The sequence below is a fragment of the Poecile atricapillus genome, chromosome 25, assembly GCF_030490865.1.
Source record: "Poecile atricapillus isolate bPoeAtr1 chromosome 25, bPoeAtr1.hap1, whole genome shotgun sequence".
NCBI lineage: Eukaryota > Metazoa > Chordata > Aves > Passeriformes > Paridae > Poecile > Poecile atricapillus.
Window position 1 is genome coordinate 3,818,520 of NC_081273.1, and position 24,821 is coordinate 3,843,340.

Genomic DNA, 24,821 nt, shown 5'->3' on the forward strand with positions numbered 1-24,821 from the left:
GACTCTAAGATCTATTTTGCCCTGGAGATTGTCACCTTTGGGAGGTGAGGACTGAATTTGGCCTCTCAGGGTTGGCTGTGGCTTGATTTTCAAGACACCTTTATCAGAATGTGTCAAATGTTGGGTCTGTTAATGGGGGTAAAAAAAGCAGGGTTACACTTCTTTCCTCTGTGACCCTATCCCACTCAGTTTCTCTCAGTCCTTACAGAAAAAAAATAAGACAGAGAACAATTTTCTGGAAAAAAAAATGTTTTATTATCAAATTATTCCTATACAGCACAATTACCCATGGCAAGGTAAAACAGATCTATGCACTCACTTAGAATTCAGTTCTACCCACACAAAAATCAGCAAACAACACCTTCAGTGCAAATTAATGCCTTGGACTGTGTGGAATTCCTGCCTTTGGATTGTTTTCCTCTCAGAGTGCTCTTCAACTCTGTCTTTGGAGGAGGGAAAATCGTAGTAGTTACAAAAATAGGTAGTATTTCAATTTCTAGGCTTTACAGTACAGTGGGAGGTAATTTCTCAGCCTCTAAAGTCCTTATTTCTTCACTGAATTCATGAAATCTCTTCACCCCAGCACGGGATGGATCCATGCTTGATATTGCACAGACAGGACTTGAAAGCAGCAGAGGCTGGGCCAGGTGGGGAAGGAGCTCTCCTGTGCTCAGCACTGTTCAGTAATACATGTTCTTGTCCCACCAACCTGCAGGAGAAAGGAGGGGATAATAATTATTTAAAGGAATGGTTAAATTTTCCTCAAAAAGGAAAAGTGATCATTGGAGAAAAATGGTTCATTTTTCAGAGTGGGATGAAAAATGAGATGGGGGTGGGAGTGTAAAGGGTAGGAAGAGACACATGAAATGAAAATGTTAAATTAAAACTTAATTAGAACAATGCACTCACTTCCTGGGTATCTCCTGATGAGCAGCTTTCGGATTTCATCGTAGACCCAAATCAGGATGGCAAAAGGTACAGCCACAAACCAGTACTGGAACCTGGCAGTGGGGACATAAATCTGGTTCAGAAACATCTGAAAACATCTCAGCTGCAGGTCTGGGATCTCTGTCTGTGCTATTCAATGTCACCAAAACAAATCTGCCCCCTTGGGCCTCTTTTCTTTTTCTTAATTAATCTCTCAAATTGATGATGTGCATGTAATGCCTCCCAATCTTAAATAGTTACTGGATTCATTAATTCCAGGTCCTATTCAGAAGGAAATTTTGCCTGGTGTTATCACAGCAATGAATCACCTGACTGATTTGTTTAAAATAAAAGTTAAATGCTGTCTGTGCTCACCAGAACATTAGAAATGTTGGAAGAAATAGTTAAATGTTTGTTTTGCACTAAGAAATCTAGGAAATCTAGGAGGATAATGTGGAAATTATGGCCATAATGACCTTTTTGGCCAAGAAATAGTGATGAATATAATGGGTTTTTTTAAATATTTATCCTGCAGTGGTGCTGCACGGGCTCCTGCTCCCGTTTTGTGTCCCCGAGGAGGGCAGGGGGAGCTCAGTGGCCCCAGAACTCACCTGAGTGGAGTGAAGTTGAGGGCTGTAACGTGCCCAAGGCCGTAGGTGAGAATCAAAGCAATCCCTATCTGGGAAAATATCCCCACCCAGATGACTTTGTTCCTGCGGGAAGAGCAGAGAGGAAGAGTCAAACCCTGAGGGAGTAAAACCCCTCTGTGCCTGCAGGAATCTTCTGGATCCCTCCATCCCTGCTCCAGGTGACCTCTGCCCACACAGGGTATCCCACGCTCTCCTGCTTTTCCTGGCAGAATTCCCAACCCAAATCCAGCTGTGGGAGACTCCCAGCCCCAGCCAGTGACGGCTTGTGCCGCGCTGGGAACGCGCTCAGGGTGACTCAGGTGCTCATGCAAGGAGGAAGCACACATAGGTGTAGGCCCTGTACCTGCAGATAAAGGATGGAAAACAAATTGCCCTGCTATCAGAAAAGCCGGGAGTGATGCCAGCTCTCCCGCTGGCCTCTGTCCCAGCTGATATTTGGAATTCTCCTGGCACTGCGGGGTGGTTTGCAGAGGGCGGCCGGCACTGGCTGGGGGAGTTTGGCCAGCTGCTATCTCCCTCCTCAGAGCCCCAGGTTATCTCAGAGAAGTCCCGACTCGTTATCTCTTGATAACGAGTTCAGAAAGTAATCTGGAAGAGAAACTCCCTTTTTTATTTTTTTTTCTAGTAAACATTTTAATGAATGGAGAGTCGGTTTTAAGCTGGTGCATTTTCAGAATAACCAGCACAATGTTCTTAAAGAAAATCCCTATCCTGAAGTAGAAAAGGGACTGAGGGGAGGTTTAATAAAATATTTGCCTGAGATTTGTGATTGTTTAAGGCCAGACTTAATCTTTGTGCAAAGACTGAAAGTGAGAGGGCCAAATCACTGAGTTCACCTGCTTCAACAGGGCAGGAGGCTAACTTGAACTGCAGGTTTAGATTAGATAGGAAAAAAATTCCTCCCTCTGAGGGAAATTCTGTTCAGGTGAGGCCCTGGCACAGGTGCCCAGAGCAGCTGGGGCTGGCCCTGGATCCCTGGAAGTGCCCAAGGCCAGGATGGAGCAGCCTGGGACAGTGGCAGGGGTGGGGTGGGATGAGCTTCGAGCTCTCTTCCAACCCAAACCATTCTGGGGCTGTGCATCTGCAAAACTCACCTGAAGAGGCCCTGGCGGAAAATGGAATTTCTGCGAGTTTTCCTGATGATCAGGTCAGCCACCTGCTGGATGGTGATGCTGACAAAGAAGGCGGTGTAGCCGGTCCACTGCAGGTACGTGCGCTGGTACTTGGTCTGCAGGGCCAAGGAAACACCAAAATGTTTTCAATCAGAGCCTCCCATCTCCCACAGGCGACTGCAAACCTCCATGGGAGGTTTTAAAGGCTTTATTTCAATTCCCAGGGTGGGAATGCAGAGTTGCTCCCGATTTAGACACAGAATGATCAGATTTGGGCCCGGTTTTGTTCTGTGTTTGAGTCACCAGGCTGCAGCACGAGCTGGGGCTGAGGGGTGTTTATATGGATTTATCAGTGCCTCCTGTGCCTTGTGATTCTGCAGGTTGAGGGAGGGGGAGGCTGCAAAGGACTTGGCAGAGTTCACTAGCAGGGCTGGGAGAGGATGGTGATGATGGATTCTGAGGGGTTTAAACACCCAGAGCAGAGTAAGGTGCATCTGCAGAGGCTGAGAGTGAGAAGGTGGCAAAAAGAATGAATGGAAGAGCAGAGGCTGAATGACAGAGCTGTGTGGCAGGAAGCCCTAAACACCCTAAAGAGTCTCCCCTGAGGGAACATCGGATGAAAACCAATTCTATTTGCATTTAAACATCATTTGCATTCCCCATCCCTTTATTCTGGGGGAGTTTGGAAGCAAGCAGGTGGGCAGGGACAAGGCAGGGAATTTTCAGAGCTGCTTTACCCATTGCTGCCCGTAAGAATCCTCGAAGTCGTTGATGGCATTGCTCTCCCAGTCCACTCTCACTCCCAGCAGCGTGGAGGGCAGGAACCCTTGCTCAGCATAGACGGTGAAATAGGTGACAAAGGCCCCCACCGACTGCATGATTCCTGCAGAAAAAAAGGGGCAGGAATGAGGAAAAAACGAAATTAAGGAGCACTGGGGGATGTGCTGGATATCTGAAACATGCTAAAGTTTGAGAGCTCTTGGTGCTGTGAATTTCTTGCCCTCTGTAGATAAAACCTCATTTTATCACTATGATATATGAATATCATATGAATAATGAGCAGCAGGAGGGGGCTGGAGGGTTTGCAGAGGAAAGGGTTGAGTTTCCACTCCTCATTTATTTATTTTTTTCCTAATGAATCATCTTGAGTCTGTCTGGCTTTGGTGACACCAGGGAGTGTTTGGGAGGCCAATTTACCGATCTGCAGGTAGGAGTACACAGCCAGCTGCTCGTTCACCAGCCGGTCTTTCCTCTTGTTCCGAGGTCTCCTGTTCATGATGTCGCTCTCAGCTTTCTCATAAGCCAATGCCACCGAGGGGATCTGCAGGAGAAACAAACCCTCAGGGGCTGGGGGACAGCATTTGCCTGATTCTCACAGGTTTAGCAGCAATTTGTGGTTGCCAAGTGGTTTCTGGAGGAGAGGAGAGGAGAGGAGAGGAGAGGAGAGGAGAGGAGAGGAGAGGAGAGGAGAGGAGAGGAGAGGAGAGGAGAGGAGAGGAGAGGAGAGGAGAGGAGAGGAGAGGAGAGGAGAGGAGAGGAGAGGAGAGGAGAGGAGAGGAGAGGAGAGGAGAGGAGAGGAGAGGAGAGGAGAGGAGAGGAGAGGAGAGGAGAGGAGAGGAGAGGAGAGGAGAGGAGAGGAGAGGATCTCTGTGGATTCCTATCAATGTGTGAAGGGTTTGGGGGAAATCTGAAACTTGCATGGATCTGATGATTGATACAAAAGGCTAGAGGAGATTAACAAATAATTTGACATCAATTTAAAATTAAAGGGTCTTTCAGGTCCCTTGGGCTGGATGGAATGTCAGGTGTAACTGCAGAAATCCCTCTGCCCTCTTTATTAAAACACACTGATGATTGTTCTGATTTTAGCTGATTTTAGCCTGGATCAGATGTCTTTGCTTTCTGCTCCCCCCCTGCAGGTTGTGTTGTTTTCTACTCTACTTTATCTCTACCTGGCTGCTTTTAATCCCCTTTTCCACTGCCTTTCTCAGCTGCAGGCTGAGCTACAAAACCCCCTGTTCTGGATGTGCCTTCACCCCCAGCCCTTCTCCCTCAGCAGGAGATTCCAGCAGGAAATGATTTGGGAGCTCCCAACTCACGATGTCGGTGCCCAGGTCGATGAAGAGGATGGTGATGGTGCCAATGGGCATGGGGATGCTGGCAATGATGTAGATGAGGAAGGGGCAGAGCTCAGCAATGTTCTTGGTCAGGGTGTAGGCAATGGTTTTCTTCAGGTTGTCAAAGATCAGGCGGCCTGGGGGAAGAGAAAATACTTTTCTGTCAAAGGGAATTTTTATCAGTGTTTTCCAGACCAAAAAAAGTTCAAATTTAACTAAATGAACTGAAAACATTTACTGCTTATTCCTACTTTCCCCATGTGTTTCCTCATGCATTTTGTAATTTGGTTTTTTTTTAGCTACCCTCCCTTAGAGCCTCCTGAAAACTGCAGTGTAATAAAACTTTTCTTTCAATGAGGCAGTTTGAGGGGAAAAGTCCTGTTCCCCAAAATGCTGTGGTTGTAATGGAAACCACAAGCTCTCTAGAGTGAAAGAAGAGTGGGATGAGTGTTCCTGTCATAGGTAGAGCACAGTGAAGGTGATGTGTGAGAAAATAATAGAGGGAAAAAGTGGAGAAAATAATTTGTATCTTTGTGAAGCTTCAAACTGCATTGGAACAAGTCAGGAAGTGCTTTTATCTGAAGCTTGATCAAACAGAGACAGCAAATCTTTATGATGGGTGAGAGAAGGAGATGATTTCTTTATTCTCTGATTGTCATGTGTAGAAATGGAATTAATTCCCAGCTTCCCCAAATATCAAATCCACAAATCCAGAAAGAGAGAAGGGAAGGATCAGGAGGCCCTGCCAGCAGCTTCCAGCTCAAAAAGTGGGAAACAAAATTATCTTTACCTTCCTCCACTCCTGTGACAATGGAAGCAAAGTTATCATCCAGCAGGACCATATCAGCTGCGTTTTTGGCTGCATCAGAACCTGCAATCCCCATAGCAATCCCAATATCTGCTTTTTTAAGGGCAGGGGAGTCGTTGACTCCATCTCCAGTCACGGCCACCACTGCTCCCTGGAACACAAAAGCAGCCAGATGTGGGCTTGGGAGGAGAAGGGGAGTCCTGCCATCATCAGGCTTCACATTTCTAGCAGGAAAATGCAGATAGGAAGTTCTGGATCCTCGCTGTACCCACGTCAAACACAGCCTGGGATCAGGAGAGTGCTGGGAAGGGCTGGGAGAGAAACCTCAGAGTTTTGTGTGGTTTCCTTCAGAGCAGGGACCTGGAAAATTCAGGGATGTGATTCACTGCATCCTAAAGAGTGGATATCTCAATTAAATACATTTCAAATGCAATTAATCTGGGTATAAAGAGGAGTTTAGGTTTGGATGTCAGCTCTATGTATGTGGTCCATCCCTGTGTGAGCAGGTTCACTTCTGACATCTGGGGGAGGTTTGATTAACACAAAATATCCTGTCTTTTTCTGAGGAAGTGCTACACAAACAGCCAGGCCTCATCTGAATCAGGAATTATGTAACTGTTGAGTTAGAGCCCGTCCTCATCCTATCCCAACAGCTTCTGGCCATCCTCAGTCTGTGCTAGAATTTCCCTACTAATCCAAAAGATGGAAATCTCTGATTATCCAACTCAGCTTCTTTGTTATCTTCCTGAACCATCTCCTGCAGCTCCAGGCTCTGCTCTGGCTGATGCAGAAGTTCCTGGCTTGGTTCAGGGCAGGGTGTTCAGAGTGGGGACAAAGCCTGGCAAATTGATTAATAAAATGCTGAATTTCCTGTCCCTGGGGGGATTGAGCACAGTGTCACTACCTATAAATAATGCCATGTACAGCAGGGCTTATGAGCTCTAAGTACTAAACATAGCTGGGGACTGGCTGGGGGAGGGTGTTCCTTTTCATCCCTGAAGAGCCAAATCTGCCAGCAGTGTGGGAGTCTGAGCAGTGCAGAACACGTTTACCCACCGTGTGCCTAACACAGACCATTCAAAAAATAAAAACCACATCAAACTGAAAAATTTTATCTCTTTTTTTTTTTTACTCTCTGGAGAACCCTCCAGGCTTAAACCCAACGAGCTGATAATGCTGATTGGGAAGCTTAGTGCTGGCACAACTACAAAAATAAAATAATATCTTGTGCTACATCTTCTCTACAAAGTCCAGGCACAGCAGTAGTGTGGCTTTAATTCACAAAATCTACTTGGAAGATGTCATTTTTGAGGAGAGAGTCTTTTGATGGCAATTTTCATCTCTTACAGAGCCCTGTAAATGTCTTTTTTTTTTCCTTCCTCCTGTGCTGGCTGCACTCCAGGCTGTTTTACATAATATTGTCCATGGATGGGACAAACTCCCTTTAAATCCTGCTGCCTGATTTACAGCCCTGGGAAGCAGCACAGATAAGGTTTGGTGGTACATAAATCACGCTCTGGCATTCTGTGGGGTTCATACCTCAGAATCACAAATAGTCTAGGCTGGAAAAGAGCTGGGAGTTCACCTGTTCACCCAGCACTGCCACTGTTCCACTCCCAAACATTCCTGTGGCCAGGAGGACGCGGCTCTGAGCGGCCACAAGAGATAAGAGCAGAGGATATGGCAGCACCCATCGCTTTTATCTGGGTTTCAAGAATTCCTGAAGGAATTCTCCTTCCCAAACAGGGCACAGGAGGCTTTTTGTGCTTCTCAGGGTGACAGGGACAATCCATGGCCTGGCTACAGCTCCAAACCCAGGGAAAGCTCATTTTGTCACCAGGAGCTGTGTCTGCAGCAGGAATTTGAGCGGCTTGGGTTGAGTCCAGGCAGCGTTTGTGGCAATCTGTTAGATAATGTTCTGGCACGGGGAAAAGAGTATAAACAGAGCTCAGGGAGCACTGGGAATTGGCTTCCAGCCTCTCAGGGCTGGGTGTGACCTTTGCCAGCCGTGCCTCACCTGCCTCTGACAGCCCTCCACGATGATCAGCTTCTGCTGGGGCGATGTGCGAGCGAAGACGATCTCGGAGTGCTCGCGCAGGATCTCGTCCAGCTGCTCCGAGCTCATGTCCTTCAGCTCCATCCCGTTCACCACGGCTGCCGTGGCTTCCCTGCAAGAGCCACGGGCACAGAGGGGTGGATTTGCAGATTAAAAGGGTAAAAATAGTGCACTCGTGGGATGGGTGAGCAGCTGGATGGGGGAAAGCAGTAAATTGAGTTAATTGCAGAGGCATTTGTTATTAATCAGCAGGAGCTGAATGGATTCTGCAGAAATCCAGAGTGGATCACGGTCACCTGGATACAGAGGGGTCCCATTGAAGCTTCAGAAAATGCATTTTAAGGAGGCCTCTCACTGGGAGGGACAGGGGAAGACATCACTTCTGCAAAGAGCTTTTATCCTTCCCTTGCAATGTTATTTTTTCCACATTTAAGGGGCGAAGGAGGAGTTTGGGCTGATGGTCCAAACTGGGTCGTGTGATGCTGGATTTTGCTTTGTGTGTGTTTTGTCAAACAGGCAGTGACAGCCCCTTCCACATGATCTGCAAAGTACAATTTGCCAGATTTCCTTCACTGGCAGCACACATGAAAACCTCAGAGTGGACACATTTAGGTGGGGATGACTCAAGAACGGGAGTGTGTCATGAAAAAAGCAGAAAGCAGCGAGGATGGGGAATCAAAGCACCGTGGAGAGAGCAGGGAAACGAAGCCCTGAGTGCTGCCCAGGCTCTGCTGGCTCTCACCTCCTGTTGACCTGCTCCACAGGGATGTTGAGGCGCTTGGCAATGTCCTCCACGGTCTCGCTGGTGGCTGAAATGATCCCCACGCTCTTGGCGATGGCCTTGGCCGTGATGGGGTGGTCACCAGTGACCATAATGACCTGGGCAAGGGACAAGGGAGTGCCAGATGGCCAAAGATCAGGGGGAATGTGCATTGCTGAGGAGCAGGAAGCAGGCTGGGATCAGAGCAGATCCGAAGGGAGGTTAGGGACAGTGATTGCCCAGCTCTGCCCACATCTGGGCTCTGCCTCTCCTTGCTGAGGCTGCTTGATCAGGGCTCTGAGTCCTTTCCCTTCACAGGCAGCCAGATTAAAATAATGCAGAATAAAGGAGCCTTTACATAAGGATCTATATTAGGGATGTGCAGTGGGGAGGGTTTGTTAGAATATTGCATCTTAAAATGGATCCTTGTGACTGAGGTGTCCTGACAGATAAGACACAGCCTTTTCTTGCTTTTCTTGAAGAAAAGTTGCCAGATCTGTCTTCAGGCTATGGAAAATGTCATCAGGGTTGGGGTTTGGGATTCATCTTGTCTGAGATCTGTAATTCCAAATATGATTTTCCTAGATTTGGATAGACTTCACCTCTGCTTTGAGCTGAAAGTTTAATTGTAGATCCTCAGGGAGTGAAATGAGGGGAAACTGCTTCAGGTTCCACTTGAATAATTTTGAGATTAGTGATTCCTTTGGATAAATGTTCAAAGCAGTGTTCTGATGCCTTCTCTAGAATTGTTTCTATCACCTTACTCGGTTTATAAGCAAATAATTCCAGCTGGTGTGGGTTCTGTATTCTAGAAATGGATCTGATGAGAGAGCATCTGAGATTTTGCAAATTTGGATTTCCAATTTGAGGGGTTTGTGCAGTCTGATTCCCACTTCAATGAGAATGTTTTGCCTCTGGGAACTTTCTAAATTAAAATTATAGGATAGTCTTAACTAAGGTTGAGATTTTTGGTAGTTGTTGCTAGAAAGATAATTAGCAACGATGTGGTGGAAGATCTTACATTTTAAATACTTTAAAAAATACCCAAAATAATCACAATGAGTCTTTCTGTAGTGGACCCACTGTGGTTTTTTTTTTTGCTGTGAAATCCTTACCTTGATGCCAGCGCTGCGGCACTTGGAGACAGCGTCGGGCACCGTGGAACGAGGTGGGTCAATCATGGACAGGAGCCCCACAAAACACAGGTTGGAGGTCGGGAAGTTCATGGAATCTGTGTCAAACTTGAAGTTCTCTGGAAACTCATTCTCAGGCAGGTACAAGTGGCAGAAACCTGAGAAGACATTTAGGTTGGTGAGATGGGCGGAAAAATGTGGGAGAAAGAGGAGAGCTTGATAAAACATCAGGGTTTGCTGTAGCCCATGGAACTCCAGCATTCAACCATTTTTCCAGATATGCCGGATGTGTTGAGGCTTTAAACCCCATCTCACGGGTTTTACAGCTGGATTTCACCCCATTTTCATTTTTTACACCATTCTCCCAGGCTTGCTTGATATGCCAAGGCTTTAAACTCCATCTCACAGGTTTTTACAGCTGGATTTTACCCCATTTTCATTTTTTCCCCCATTTTTCCAGGCATGCTTGATATGCCGAGGCTTTAAACTCCATCTCACAGGTTTTACAGCTGGATTTCACCCCATTTTCATTTTTTACACCATTCTCCCAGGTTTGCTTGATATGCCAAGGCTTTAAACCCCATCTCACATGTTTTACAGCTGGATTTTACCCCATTTTCATTTTTTTAACCCCATTCTCCCAGGCAGTGGCTGCAGCTGCACTCACCCAGCACTCTCTCCCCCATGCCCCCCAGCTCCATGTAGGCTGTCTGGAAAGCTTCTGCCTTCTCACTGTCCAGAGGCTCCTCCTTGCCATTGATCATGATGGTGCTGCACCTCTCCAAAATCCTCTCTGGGGCACCTTTCATCACCAGCAGGAAGCGTTTGTCGTGGGGGTCGTCGGTCTCGTGGATGGAGAGCTGTGCCACAAACAGGAAATGGGTTGGAAGAGCTCAAATTGTCCTCATTTGCTTCTAGTTTTCCATGGGATTGTTCTTTTCCATGAAGAAATCATCATTTCCATCAAATGAGCTGTATTTATTGTATTATTTATTGTATATTTATTTTTATTATTGTATATTAACTTGAATTTCCTCTGCTGTTGAATTACCCCATTAAGGTTTACAGGTCACCCATTGTTGCATCAGGCCCAGTGATAGAAACAATCTGGCACGATTTCCAAAAAAAACAAATGAAAAACACACCTGGAATTTGTTGGTAGAGTTGAAAGGGATTTCAGCCACTTTTTTGTTCTGTGCTCTAATGCTCATCACATCCCCCAGAATGACCTCAGAGAATTTCAGCAGAGCTGTTTCAGAGGCATCTCCAACCACGACCCTCTGTGGGCACAAAGGAAGAAAACATTATATTTTTGTGTTTCCACAATTCCATGACATTCTGCCCACTTCAGCAACAAGGAATCTACATCTTTATGTTCAAGTTATCCTGGAAAAACATTAAAAAAAACCCATTAAAATAGAATTTGAGGGTATCTGCTTTGCTCTTGGAGTTAGAACTGAGCCCCAGCAAGCATTTGGTGCTGTAAAGCAAATTTGGGGTCACACTCAGGTCACTACAGGTGAGCTGAGGCACAAACCCAAATTAATCTGAGGATGGCATTGATGAGTAAACAGCAGATTTGTTCTGGTAGTCCAGTCAGGAGAATTTACTACCTTCAAGCAGTCATGTGGAAAGACATTAATTAAGGCACGTTAACCTTTGCTATAATAAATTAACAGCGCAGTAATTACTGCTCCTGCTAATTGTGTTGCCTTTTTCCAGGCAGGCACAGTTGGGTTTGGACAATGCTCTCAGGCACAGGGATTCTTGGGATTGTCCTGTGCAAGGCCAGGAGTTGGGATTGTGGATCTCTTCCAATTCAGGATAATCTGCATTTCTCTGCTCTTGGCTGTGCAGGTTTTTTTATCCTGTGTTAAATTTTGTGAGTGTACAGCAGTAAAAGCGCTGTCAGTAGGAAATTAGGAGGCTGGCACGGTAAAATGGAGACTGTTAAAGCCAAAGACAGAAAATTGCTTTTTCAGAGGAAGGGGAATAAGCTGAGGTGAAGCCAGCAGTACCTTCATGATGGGGAGATTTTCCTGTCCTGGCCGGAATTCTGCCCGGTTGCAGAGAGTGACAATTTTTGATAACGCTGTCCATGAGGGGGAACTCTGATCAAAGGGCTGGGCTGAGAGAAGCAAAACACACATCACATCCTTTAGCACATTGCATGACACAGGTAGAAGCTTAAGAGTGAAAAAAACAAGAATTAACTTAATTGCAGAAAAAACATTATTCTTTTGACAGGTTCTTTACAGAAAAAAAAAAAATTTGATGCAAAGTTTTTTATCCATCAGTTGGCGGTGCTGCAAAGGGATTTGGATGATGTTTCTCTGCTTAATTCCCTGTTAAATGTACAAATGTACAAATACAGCAAAAGGCTCTGGAGTAGAACCTCCTCCAGGTTTGCTTTCTGTGAGTGGAATCCAATATTAATTCTTTTTCTCACATCTCCACATGGCTGAGGAGAGATTTCCATGTGTAGAAGGAAGATTTAGCCATCAAAAGTGAACATCCTAGGACTGATCCGAGTATTTGGCCCTTCCCACACCCCCATTATCCCATTTACTTGTTTGATCTTCGCTGGTGTCGGCTGAGTAGATCTGGTTGTCAAACCAGAGGTGGGCAACAGTCATCCTGTTCTGGGTGAGGGTGCCTGTCTTGTCGGAGCAGATGATGGAGGTGGAGCCGAGGGTTTCCACGGCCTCCAGGTTCTTCACCAAGCAGTTCTTCTTGGCCATGCGCTTGGCCGTGAGGGACAGGCTCACCTGGCAGGAGGGAAAGGGTCCAGCTGTCACCAAGGTGTGGTTACTCAGAGGTGTAACGAGATTACCTTCTCCTGGTAGGTCTTTTGTAGGGTTTGGTGTTTGTTTGGGGTTTTTAAGAGAATATTTTAATTTTTTTTTGTTGTTCTTGTTGGCTGCGGTGCATTTTTTTTTCTCCCCTTTTTTAATTTAGAAGCTGAGGTTTGGCTGTAACTAGCACAGGTAGGTTTGCTGATGATGGGAACCTGCTGCCTGCTGATAGAAACAAGGATGTCTTATCAGTCAAGAGGGTGTTTGAGACAGAAGAACCTGCAAAGGGCAGGGAGCTGCTGGTCACCAGCTCCACGAATCCTGCAATGATTCCCTTCATTGTTTGCTGCTGGGGTGCTTTGGAGCCAGCAGTGCTTAGCAGGCGTGCTGCTCCTCAGGCAGGGAATTTAGCCTTGGACATGAGGTAATAAGTGGAATTTCCATGGGACTTTCAGGGTACAATGTCCCCACTTCCAAGTGGGAACGAGTGGTGGGAAATGAGTCACATCATTGTTCTCGCAGCCGTCAAGGCAGAGCCGCACTTGAGCTTAAACCCAAACTGGCTCTGAGATGAATGACTCACACCAGAATTCCCAAATGAAGGGTTTTTCCTTGGAATAAGAACCCCCACCCCTCTTCAAAGCCAGCCCAGAGCTGGAGTGGCAAGCAGAGAATCCCAGCACAGACTCACCGTCACCGTGGCCAGCAGCCCCTCGGGCACGTTCGCCACGATGATGCCGATGAGGAAGATGATGGAGTCCAGGATCTTGTAGCGCATGGAAACGGAGATGATGAAGAAGAGGACCCCGATGGAGACGGCCACTCCTGCCACCAGGTACACGAAGTGCTCGATCTCGATGGCGATGGGCGTCTTCTCGTTGCCCACGCCCGAGGCGAGGGAGGCGATGCGGCCGATGATGGTGCGGTCCCCGGTGTTGATGACAATGCCGGTGGCAGTGCCTGCAGGGACAAAAACTGTCACCTCCAGGACACACAGACACTCAGAGACAGCTGCAGCCTGGCATTCCAACAGGTATCGATGGAAAAACTGCGAGGAAACTGCAGTCAATTCAAATCCAAATCGATTCACTGATTGGTGCAGCCATACCCACGCTGTGTGTTGGAGCAAATGCTGAGTGTGACCATCCCTAAGGTCACACTTTAATCTGCTCAGGCCAAAATTCATGTGAGCAATGAAACTTCTTTGAAGTTCCTCAAAGCAGAATTGCTCAAATGACTTAGCAGGATCAAGCAGCACCTGTCCAGGTGCCTTTCTGGGGGTCCTTCTCTCTGTACACTGATAAATAATAAAAATTAGAAACATTCAGTTGCCTTGAAGCTGCTGAATAGAGGTCAAAGACTAACTAGGAAAAAAGATAAAAGGATGTAAAGGTGTGCACACAGGATGATAAACGTGGCTGGAGCCACTGGAGAAGCAGATAAAGAGATAAAATGGGATTTCCATGGGTAGGTTCAGGATCAGCTCACCTTCCACACAGGTGGTGGAGTAGAAGGCAATGTTCCTGGTCTCCAGGGGGTTCTCGTGGGTGAACTCACAGGAGCGGGACTGTGGCTCTGACTCCCCTGTGAGTGAAGAATTGTCCACCTTTAATGAAAGGGAGACATGCCCAGATTAAAGTCAGCAGTACACAGCGGTGTCCAGTCCGGGAGGGGAGGTGACAGGTTTTTTTCATAATCAGTGGCATCTACATCTCTCAGTGCCTCTTCTCTGAGCTGCTGCTGTCCCTGGCAGAACCTGTTTCTGTGGGGATTCAGTTCAGCCAATGCTGTGTGCCTGTCAGTGGGAGTTTCAGCCTGAGAAAACCCCACAGTTTTGAGGATCTGCCTCCAGTGGAAACTCTCAATTGTGTATTGGTGCATCTGCCCTGTCCTGGCAAAGAGCAGAGCCAGAACATGGCATGGGTTTTTTGGATGTTCAGGAAGGGAGGTGTCAGTCCTAGAGGAGCTCAGCATCCATCACACTCAGGCTTCTGCTCCCTGACTTCATTAATTATGTCCAATCAAAGCTCCAATAACCCATATTGGCTGTGTAGAAATTCTTTCTATGCCATAAATGGCTCCAAACTCTGTTTTCCCTCTTTCCTTTGCTCTTCCAAGCCCTGTTTACCTTGCAGCCCTGAGTGAAGATGAGGCGAATGTCTGCAGGGATCCTGTCCCCACCCTTGATCTCCACGATGTCCCCAACCACCAGCTGGTCTGCTGGCACCTCCTTCTTCTCAGCATTCCTGAGGACAAGAGCTTGCTGGAAGACAGAAATGGGACAAAAATTAGCTTTGTGCCACACTCTAAACTGAGATCCTCCTCTCTGTTCTGGAAAGGATCCAGAGCAGGTGATGGAGAGGAAATGTGAGTGTATTTGACATCCAGCTGGAATGCTCAGGCTGGAATTTGGGGGATATGAGATGGGAAATGGCCTCAGAGACGGGGAAATGCCTTCCAGGAATGTGCTCCCATGACATCAGGTCTGTGGGTAAAAGCAGTGCGCTGCAAAATGTGAAAGGCAGCACATCTCACCCTGCTCATTGCCAGGTTTGAGGTGGGGACTGAGACCTCTCACCCAGAGCCAGATGGAAAACAAGGATCTGCATCCAACAATTCACAGATCCACAAAGCAACCACCCTGTGCTTTTTAGCAATGGTTTGTGATTCAGGGCATTTATCTGGATCATTTGCCAAGAGATAAATTCAAATTGGGCTTGCTGGGCTTCCCTCATGCATTATTGGGATGAATTTTTACCTCCCTGGTGGTTCTCACCTGTGGGATCATCTTGCTGAAGCTGGCCATGATGTTTGTGCTTTTGGCCTCTTGGTAATAAGCAAAGATGCCAGTGAGGATGACAACCAGAGCCAGGACTACTCCAAGGTAGAGCTGATCAACACAAGATATAATCTGGTTAATTTCAGACAAGATTTCATCAATTCTTCTGTTGGAATAAATCAGTTCTGTGTTGTTTTAAAATGAAGAGTTGGCCAGGTTAAAAGACAGGTTAAGAAAAAAACTTTCAGGTGTTTGCTGCAAATGATCAATTAAAGCTTTTTTCACGTGTGTGTATAAAATAAAAATGTTTTTTAATTATGATTTCCCCATCTAAAATCCTTCTCTAAACTGACACAATCCTGACCAAGTTAGAGTGTAACAAACTAATAAAACAACAACAAAAAAAAGAGCAGAGTATAACTCAAAAGGGAATTAGTCAGAGACTCTTGAGTCTGACCAAAGTCGGAGTCTAAAGCCTTTAGACTTTTTACTGCTCTCAGAGTACTCAAGAATTGTGATTCTGCCCAGAGGTGATAAAACCTTTGCCCAGGCGCTCTTTAAGCGCGGGGTGCGCGAGGCGTTTGAGCTTTAATCACAAGTGTCCAGCCCTGGGAGAACAAGAGGCCTCCTTGTAGTTACTGAGTAACTGTGTAGTATTTCAATCAGCCGGAGCGCGGATCCAAGGCTGGCGGGGCGCTCACTCATGCACTCACGTTGTCAAAGGCTGAATCCACCCCCTGAGCCAGCTGGATGCCAAAGGAGATCCAGGAGAAGCCGGTCCCGATCCACAGGAGGATGGAGAAGCCCCCGATCATCTGCTTGAGGAACTTCACGATTTCGGGGGTGGCTTTGGGAGGAGTGAGCGCGTTGGGGCCGTCCCGAGCCAAAATCTCTGCAGCTCTTGCACTTGAGAGACCCTGCAGAGGGAGGTTTACAATGAAATCACAGAAAAACAGGTTTTTACCCCAGCTCAGAACAAAATTTGCATGCTGCTGTTTCATTGAGGGTTGTTTGTGTCACAAACGAGCTGCAACTCTGATTTCCAAACCTCCTGATTTCAGAGAGGCTGCTATTAATTATCTGCTGTGGAGAAAGAGCTGTTTCTTTACTGGAGCACTAAACTGGGGGCCACATCCAGGAGTTTCCATTCTGTTGGTTATCAATTAAATATACCTGGACTAGGTGTTTGGAAAAACAGGGAAAAACTGACATTCTTTTGCTGCTGTTTCTGCATTTCCACAAGATGTTTGTAGCTCAGGGGGTTCTTGAAATTCTTGTCTGTGCTCTGGCCAGGGTTCAGTGCTTTGATATTCAAATGTCAGGTGTCAAAGGGACTCAGGTGTAGTTTCTCAAATTTAGATTTTCCTTCAGTCAGCTCAATCCTTGCAGTCTTTGGCTATAGATTGTCACAGTGAAAAGTGAATTGTGATGAAATCAAAAGATCAGATGAGAGCTTTAGAAAAAATATGAGGTCCTGGTGCAAAACCCTGAGGTCCCATTTTTGATTTCAAAGCAGTAGCTCAGCCTTCTTCAGACTCGAGAGAAACTCCGCTTAAAATCCAGGTCAGTGCTTGCTGGCTTGTTGGTTTAGGCTTTACTGGGAGCATCAATGCAGGCACCCACACACATCTAATAACCAAATTCCTGCTCCTGGGGAGCTCTGGGGAGGCCAGAGGCACCTGATTGAGGCAGCTCCTTAATGAAGGCCTACGGACTTACTTTGTCAATGCTGGTACCGTACTTCTTCTCCAGATCTGAGGTGCTGAGCCTGTGGTCATCCTGCATTCCAAGAGAGACAGAAAATTACAGTGAGCAGAGCATCAGACTGCTGAAATTTTTGTTTCCAAACTGCCTGGATCTGGGAACGTGGATGAAATTGCTTGTATGACACCCCACATTCATTAATTAGACAGATCTGCATATTCATAAGCAAAACATCTTCCCCTGGAAGATGAGATTTTTTTTTCCTTTTGATTTGCAGAGTGCTTTTGTAAATAGCTTCCTCCTCCAGCAAATCTGTCACAAGAAGAGGGTGGTGTGTTCGTGTTTCTGCTGCTTGCCACGAGGGGCTGTGCTTCTTTTGGATAAATCATTTCTCTCTGCATGCTGCAGAGCTCAGAGTGTGTGTGACAACAACCTCTGCCCTTGATTGCCAGGGCAGGGAATGTGAATTATCCTCCTCGCTCTGGTGGAAAGAGGCAACAGGTTCTAAGTTAAAAAGGGTGTGGGAGAGGGAAATCTCAAAGCTCTTCTCCTTGGCCTGCAGTGACACCTCTGTGGTATCATTGGCCTAATTATATCTTGTGCTGAACTGAGATTTCGAAGCCAAGAATTTGAGAGATCTCCCAATTGTTTTCTCAGAGTGATTCATGGGTACTTGGGTGAGTCAATTCTCCTGTCTGTGCTTGGGTTTCTCTTTAGAAACACAGGAGTGGAGTTACATCCCCCGGTGGCAAAGACAGCACGGACTGAGAAATATTTACCTGCTGCTGGGCAGATCTTGGAAACGTGGTGGGTGAGTGGATGAGAGAATCATGGAATCAATATCTTATTTTGGCGTTCTTTGAGCTTTGAAATGCCATCCAGCCCGTAAATAGCCTCTCCTCCGAGCTGCTCTCACAGCAATCCCGAAAAGAGGTCAGCATAATTACCCTCATGTTTCAGATTGGGAAACTGGAATGTGTGGAGAGGAAGCAACATTTCCAAGAGCAGCCAGCAAGTCAGTGGAGAGCCAGGAGGAAAACACAGATTTCTTGATGGCCAGAGCAGTTGGACTGGGTAAAAACCCCTGTGTTTAAAGCTGAGAAATGCTCTCAGCTCTGGAATATCTGGAGCTCAATGCTGTGGTTCTGCCTCTCCCTCTGATTCCTGGCTGGCTGTGCAAGTTGTCAGGAAATACTGACGGCAGTGATTCCATCTGGGAAATGGTTCCTTTTCGGGCAGATAATGTTCTGTACCATTGGTGGCTTAATTGTACCAGAATCATCCTCTCATTTTAGGTGTTAATCTTGCACAGCATTTTTCTGGCACACTCCAGGAGTGTGAGGAAGAAAATCCTTCCCTGCACCAGGATTTTCAGTGCTGGACATTCCCTGGATTTCAGGGAATGTGTAATGGAACACTCACCAGGTCCAGTTCTTTCTTAAGATCTTCTGCCTTCTTTTTCTTCTTGTTGCCTTTTAAGTCTTTGTGCTTCTCCTCTTCATCTTCAATCTCTGTTTTATGCAGATCTTTTGTCCCATAGATCTCAACCGAGTAAACATCGGACTTTTTCTGTAAAAGACCACAAAAAAAAAGTCAAAATGTTGCAGATCTACTTTTTTAGACAGCTTACAAATTTCTACTGTCCCTTTCTCCTGGCTGCTTAAGGTGTTTTTTTCCTGTCTTATCCAGAGATCCATCCAGTTTGTGTTACTGTGATTGTGGTCAGGACTTCATCAGGTGCAGATTACAGGGATTCCTCTAGGGATGTGCAACACTTCCAGATGTTTATGATCTAAAACAAGTGTAGGAAAATACTTCCCAGGACTTCAGCAGTGAAAATTACTAATTCATTTATCAGCTCCAAGAAGAGATCAGTGGAAAAACAAAATACTCATGGAAGAAAAGGGGAGGGGAAAATTATCCATTGAGAACTTGCTTGTTCCTGGAGCTTTTCAGATCCAGAACTTCAAGATTTAAATTTTAATTACAATTAATTGCAATACAATTGCACTGAATCAAAGTGAGGAATGGAGGCAAACACCAGACTGAAAGCCAAGGAGGAGCTGCTCTGTTTCTGCTCACACAGAGCTGAGAACTGGCAGGGATTTTGCCATCAATTCACATTATTTTGCCAGTGGAATATCGGGCACAGGAAGCTGTTGACCCAGGGAGGCTGCTGCACCTCAGGGAAGGTTTTGTTTTCAGTGGTAGCTCAGGAGCTGTGCTGTTCCCAAAACCTGGGTTAACTCTGCAGGGTGCAGGGCAAAGCTTCCCTCCCGTGCCACTGATTTACCTGCTGGGTAATCATAACGTTCCAGCTCCCAATTATCCTGGAAACCACATGCCAGGCCGTGGGAGAGCCATTGGGTGACCCCATTCCTGAGGTTTCCTTATGGATTAAACCCCAGAAGCTCAGGAGAGCCCCCCTGGATGTTCCCAAAGTGCAAAGAGGCTCTGCCAGTGCTTGGCTTCCTGTGAGATCTCCCAGCAATGAGGGAAGAGCTCTCCATAACATAAAGCAAGCTCAAATAATGGAAATAAGAAAAACTAATAATGATTGGGGTATCTTATTATTTAACACTGTTCTGAACTCAAAACTGGCATCTTCAGCTGTCCTGTAATTAAAGGAGTATTTAAATCTTGACATTGTCTCTTGATGAAGGGGAAAGCAAAGAGCTGCTGAGCAGTTTGAGGATTTTAAAGACTGAAATACTGTTCCTAAACACCTGATTTTGCTTGGTGAAGCACATCCCAGGGACAGGGCATGCCTGCTGTAAGTTTTGATTTTTTTCCTGCCATACTGAAGATTCACAATCTGTTTTATCTGTTGGGATTTTTTCTTTTCACCTTCCTCCTCCTCTTCCTCCTCCTCCTCTCTTTAACTCTCCCACCCAAAAAATCTGTTCAGCTTTTCAAAATCCCTATAGAGCACAGAAACCAGAAGAGAAAAGCAACAGATCTCTCCTGGGAAAACTTAGCAGATGGAAGAGAAAAAATAAAAAATTGATGAAGTTAGGAACATCTATTGCTCACTTGCATGACCTATGTGAACCTTTAACCTTCAGAGTTCCATAAAATCTCAGATTTTGGCTCCGATTTTTGGCTCAGCCAGTCCAAGAATTCTTCCCAGTCCAAACTGTTCATGCTCAAGGGTGTCTGGTATTAATTCAGTTTTTACTTAGCCTGTATTATAGTAGAGATTCACAAAAGAAACCCTCAGAAGAAACACAAGGGGCAGTTCCTTGGGCATTGTACCCACCTTGACCATCTTGGCGAGTTTATTCCTTTCCTGATGGGGGGAAGCAGCCAAGCCAAAACCTCTGGATCACAAGCCAAAACCTCTGGATGAAAAGCCCAAGCCCAGCTGGGGACTGTGGTGGCTCAGAGCAGTCCTGGAGTGCAGAATCTCCCCGAGGTGGTGGGTCCCTGTCCTGAGGCCAGCAGGTGTTAACTGGAGTGCTGCTCCCACCTCGGCATCCTCCAGGCAGGACGAGCTCCCTGTCCCAAGCCTGTGGAGAAAGAGCTCTGCTTGCTGCTGCTTTATAAATCAGCATCTTGTGCTGCCACTCCACCCCACCCCTTTGCAGGTCCAGCCCATCTTCTGTTTCACCTGGAGTAGGTGGAAAAATACCACAGTAATGGGCATGTGGGTTTCAGGTCAGATAGGTTCTAATTATTCCTTTGTAGTGTTTGCTCACAAGTAGGGAACAGGTGTATTATTCATCTTGCTGGAAGCAAGGAGTTTCCTCCAGAGACTTTCCAGCTCCGGGCTCCCCTCGGGATCCCAGCTTTCCTGGGCTAAAGGAGGGCTCTGCACATTTTGTCTCACCTGCCCAGGTGATGTTCTCTTTGCCTGAGGTCCCTCAGTCAAATCCCTGCCTCATTTGGGTGCTAGCAGGGATTTAGTGCAGTGCTGCTCTTCATAGCTTGGACTTCACTCTTAATCCTTGCCTCGTATTTCATGTGTTTTCCACCTTCATGCTGAGCTGGGAGAAATGAACTTCCTGGTGCTTTTTTCCAGCAGGGCTCTTGCCTGAACAGTTCTTGGTTTGTCTTGCACCAATTACCAGCTTCCAGGTAGGAGTGATAATGAGATTTGTGACACTTCTGGTACCTGGCAAGTCTCATCATTTAGGATTAAAGCTGCTTCTTCACCTCTGAGACTGAACTGATGAAAAGCTGAGAAAACCAGAATGGTTTTCTGTAATTTAACATTATTTGGGGGAAGACTTGTCTGTCATCCATCTGACCTTGCTGACCAACAGCATTTGGTCTTTAATATTATAATCTTTACTCTTTGCTATTATAGATAGACTACCATGTAATCCATAAACTTTAAATGCATTGAGATACCGTGTGGTGCCACCAGTAAATGACTCAAATTGTGGTCAGAGATATGACGTATTAATGGAGATAATCAATGCTCACTTTATCAAATTATAGATAGAAGCTGTTATTGGAGGGAAAATCCAAAGGACATCATTTATTATCTCCACAGGAGAATAATTTGTATTCAAATCAAGTTCACAGGAATTTGAGTATCATACCTCCTCCAGCTGCTCCCACTTCTCAGTTTATGTGTGTTGGTCCTTTTCCATGGCATTCTTTAACCCTGGAACATTGCGCAAGGTGCAGGAGTGGGTCTGGAAAGGTTTCGTGTTCAGTTTCTGCTGCTTGATGTACTCAGAGCTGGGTTTTGTCCTGGAATATCACCCTTTCCCTATGTCTGTCAGTCTGAGGTTTCCCAATGTGGCAAGAGCAGGGATGCATTGGCTGTATCCAGGGAATCTGTGTTGTGTGATAGCCAGCACTGAGATCCTCTCTCTGATCTGGAAAGGATCCAGAGCAGGTGATGGAGAGGAAATGTGAGTGTATTTGACACCCAGCTGGAATGCTCAGGCTGGAATTTGGGGGATATGAGATGGGAAATGGCCTCAGAGATGGGGAAATGCCTTCCAGGAATGTGCTCCCATGACATCAGGTCTGTGGGTAAAAGCAGTGCGCTGCAAAATGTGAAAGGCAGCACATCTCACCCTGCTCATTGCCAGGTTTGAGGTGGGGACTGAGACCTCTCACCCAGAGCCAGATGGAAAACAAGGATCTGCATCCAACAATTCACAGATCCACAGAGCAACCACCGTGTGCTTTTTAGCAATGGTTTGTGATTCAGGACGTTTATCTGGATCATTTGGGCAGTTTTGTCTTCTATAAACCCTGATGGCTTTTGCCTGGGGATGAATGCTAGAAATGCAAATGAGAGAAGTGTTTGGCAATGAAGCAGCCAGTAACCTGCTCCTCACAGGTATTTATTTACCCTGACACATCTGCCTGCTGCAGGATGGCTCTGTGGCCGAGGAGCTGAGCTAGGAACGTCTCTGTGGACACTTCCATGGCTCAGGATTTACAGAGGATTTGCTGCTGGCAAACCCCCTGTGTGGAGCTGCCAAGCTCAAAGGGAAAATTCGATGTTAAGGTTCTGTGGCCAAAATTCCATTAAGTCTGTCTGGTGAAGGGCTTCTTTTCCTGTGAGTTATAAAGCAAGGATGAGGAGCACTGTAAAAAAAAGGACAAATCTCTTGTTTTTCATGAGCCAACAGAAGGTGGTTGGACAGTTTGAATCCTCCTTGTTAGCTGGGGTCACTTGTCACAACAAAATTTGTGTTCTGTCATTTGGCTGCACCAAAAAGGTCCCGGGAACAGAACCCAGATGTGAACCCAGGCTGAATTTCTGGGCAAGGGCTGCTCCACAACCAAACCCTGCCCCTGGCTTGGCAAGACGTGGCATGTGCTGAGAGGAACATACCTGAGGGATTGTCAGGTGTGCTCCTGGTGTGTCACAACAGCCACAGCTGGGCCCTGCTGAGGGGAGAATGAGTTAGAATTGTGCTGGTTCCGAAAGATCCATCTAGAAACGTAACTCCGTCCTCCTGGATTATTGTCTCACATTTATCCACTGGAATTTAGACCTATCGGGATCCTGTGTGAGAAAAGACATCCAGGAGAATGTTTGGATGTTATTTAGCACAGGGAGGACACATTTCTAAACTCGGAGGGGCTGATCCCAGTGCTCAGAGTGTCAAATTCCCTCAGGTTTCCAAGTAAAAGTGTGGATGCACTGCCTCTACCTGAGGAGCCTTGCAGTGCTGCTTTCACATCTCGGATGAAGCAGGACGAGCACGGGAGCTGGAAGGACTTGAAGCCGCAGAGAAGACGGTAAATCGATGCCAAATTTTGCTAAAGTTTGCTCGGATTTGCTCAGGTTTGTTTAAATTTGCTTCAATTGAGAGGATTTTTAAATGAACCTGTTTTTCTCAGCGGTGCGCGCTGGCTGCCGCTCCCGGCTGCGGGACGGGAGAGGGCGCAAGAATCTCTGCGCTCAGCCTTCCACAGCCAAACCCTGAAACATTCCCCAAAAATCCCCCAAATCGCCCAGGAATGAGCCCGAGTGTGCCCTGGTGTCCCGGCACATCCCTGCCACCCCCCCTGCAGTGCTGGACCAGCACGGGGGGAAGGTGGAGCTGTGGCAGCGAGGCCAGAGGAGGCTCCAGGATGATGAGAAAATGAGGATTTTTCAGCCTTTCTGGAGAAGAGACCAGGGGTGACCTCGTTGTGACCTTCCCGTGCCCTCAAGAGAATTTCTGCAATGCTCTGGAGTGACAGGACAAGGGGGAGCGGCTTCAAACTGAAAGGCAGGAGGTTTAGATGGGATATTGGGAATAAATTCTTCCCTGTGAGGGTGGCACAGGGTGCCCAGAGCAGCTGTGACAATGGAAATTGGGGGATATGAGATGGGAAATGGCCTCAGAGACGGGGAAATGCCTTCCAGGAATGTGCTCCCATGACATCAGGCCTGTGGGTAAAAGCAGTGCGCTGCAAAATGTGAAAGGCAGCACATCTCACCCTGCTCATTGCCAGGTTTGAAGTGGGGACTGAGACCTCTCACCCAGAGCCAGATGGAAAACAAGGACCTGCATCCAACAATTCAACAATCCAACACCCTGTGGCTGTCCCTGGATCCCTGGAAGTGCCCAAGGCCAGGCTGGACAGGGCTTGGAGCAGCCTGGGATGATGGAAGGAGTCCCTGTCCAGGGCAGTGAGGTGGGACTGGGTGAGATTTAAGGTTCCTTCCAACCCAAGCCCTCCTGGGTTTCTGTGATTCTATACAGAAATTATTTGTTTGGCTTTGTTTGGGGTTTGTTTGTTCCCTCCCCCAAGGCCAAGGGTAAAACCAACCCTAAACTCTCCAAGACAGACAAGTGGAAGGGGCTGAGATTTCATTCTGGGTCCATCCTCTGCCCAGGAGAGAAGTTCTGAGGGTTCCTTCTCTCAGTGGAGAGCAGAAACTCCCCTTCCGTCTAAGTGCTGAGTGCCAAATTTTACCTTTTTTTCTCCTTAATTTAACCCAAAGATGTTAAACCGTAATTCAGAGGCCATAAGTAATGAGCCAAGCACCTGTAAAAACCTCCCAGGAGCCAAATTAAGACAAAGCTTAAGTGGTATTTGGCCAGTGGTAATTTAGACATTGGCTGTAAACCACTCCTTGTCTGAGCATCCACCTCCCGAGAGGGGAAATTGCACATTCTGCTTTAGTGCTGCTCATGGAGCTCCTGAAAAACCTGAATTTCTGGGCTTTTTTTTCCCTCCTCATTTTTCCATTCTTGTTAATCAGAGATGAGCAGGAAATGCTGATGAGCAGGGGGGTTCATTCCCAGTTTTTAAGCTGGCATTTGAGATGCTGAACTGTGTTATAATCTCATTAGAAATATCACCATGACTTGGTGTCTCTGGCACAGCCACCACAGCTTTGGGTCATTTCAGGACAAGGTTTTGATTTTCCAGAAGGATTTGGCCTTTCCCTCAGCCTTTTGAAGCTGAGGTGGGTTCTGAACACCCACAAAGAGATTGCACAGGTGGAAATCAGCATTTCATGTCTATATATTTCCACATAACCTTTATTTCCTCCCTTCACCTGAAGAAAAG

At 46.6% G+C, this 24,821-nt stretch overlaps 1 protein-coding gene across 1 annotated transcript; it reads right to left on the bottom strand.

Moving 5' to 3' along the window:
• Window positions 1-241: 241 nt before the first annotated feature.
• ATP12A (ATPase H+/K+ transporting non-gastric alpha2 subunit) lies at window positions 242-20,368 on the bottom strand. The gene is made up of 23 exons (XM_058857220.1): window positions 20,101-20,368; window positions 18,264-18,410; window positions 16,857-16,916; window positions 15,851-16,054; window positions 15,135-15,248; window positions 14,487-14,621; window positions 13,847-13,964; window positions 13,050-13,318; window positions 12,133-12,331; window positions 11,582-11,691; window positions 10,709-10,843; window positions 10,231-10,423; window positions 9,546-9,721; window positions 8,413-8,549; window positions 7,632-7,782; window positions 5,597-5,765; window positions 4,789-4,943; window positions 3,887-4,010; window positions 3,427-3,572; window positions 2,672-2,805; window positions 1,539-1,640; window positions 910-1,001; window positions 242-709 (listed from the first exon to the last, which is right to left on the bottom strand). The coding sequence occupies exons 1-23, from the start codon at window positions 20,107-20,109 to the stop codon at window positions 681-683; spliced, it is 3,108 nt and encodes a 1,035-aa protein (XP_058713203.1). The 5' UTR covers window positions 20,110-20,368; the 3' UTR covers window positions 242-680.
• Window positions 20,369-24,821: the final 4,453 nt, after the last annotated feature.

Excerpts from the sequence above, each read along its gene's own strand:
- ATP12A (XM_058857220.1), bottom strand. Across the intron at positions 15,249-15,850 it reads TGGATTCAGCCTTTGACAAC|CTCTACCTTGGAGTAGTCCT; the intron begins GTGAGTGCATGA and ends TGTGTTGATCAG. Across the intron at positions 13,319-13,846 it reads CTCCACCACCTGTGTGGAAG|GCACTGCCACCGGCATTGTC; the intron begins GTGAGCTGATCC and ends TTGTCCCTGCAG.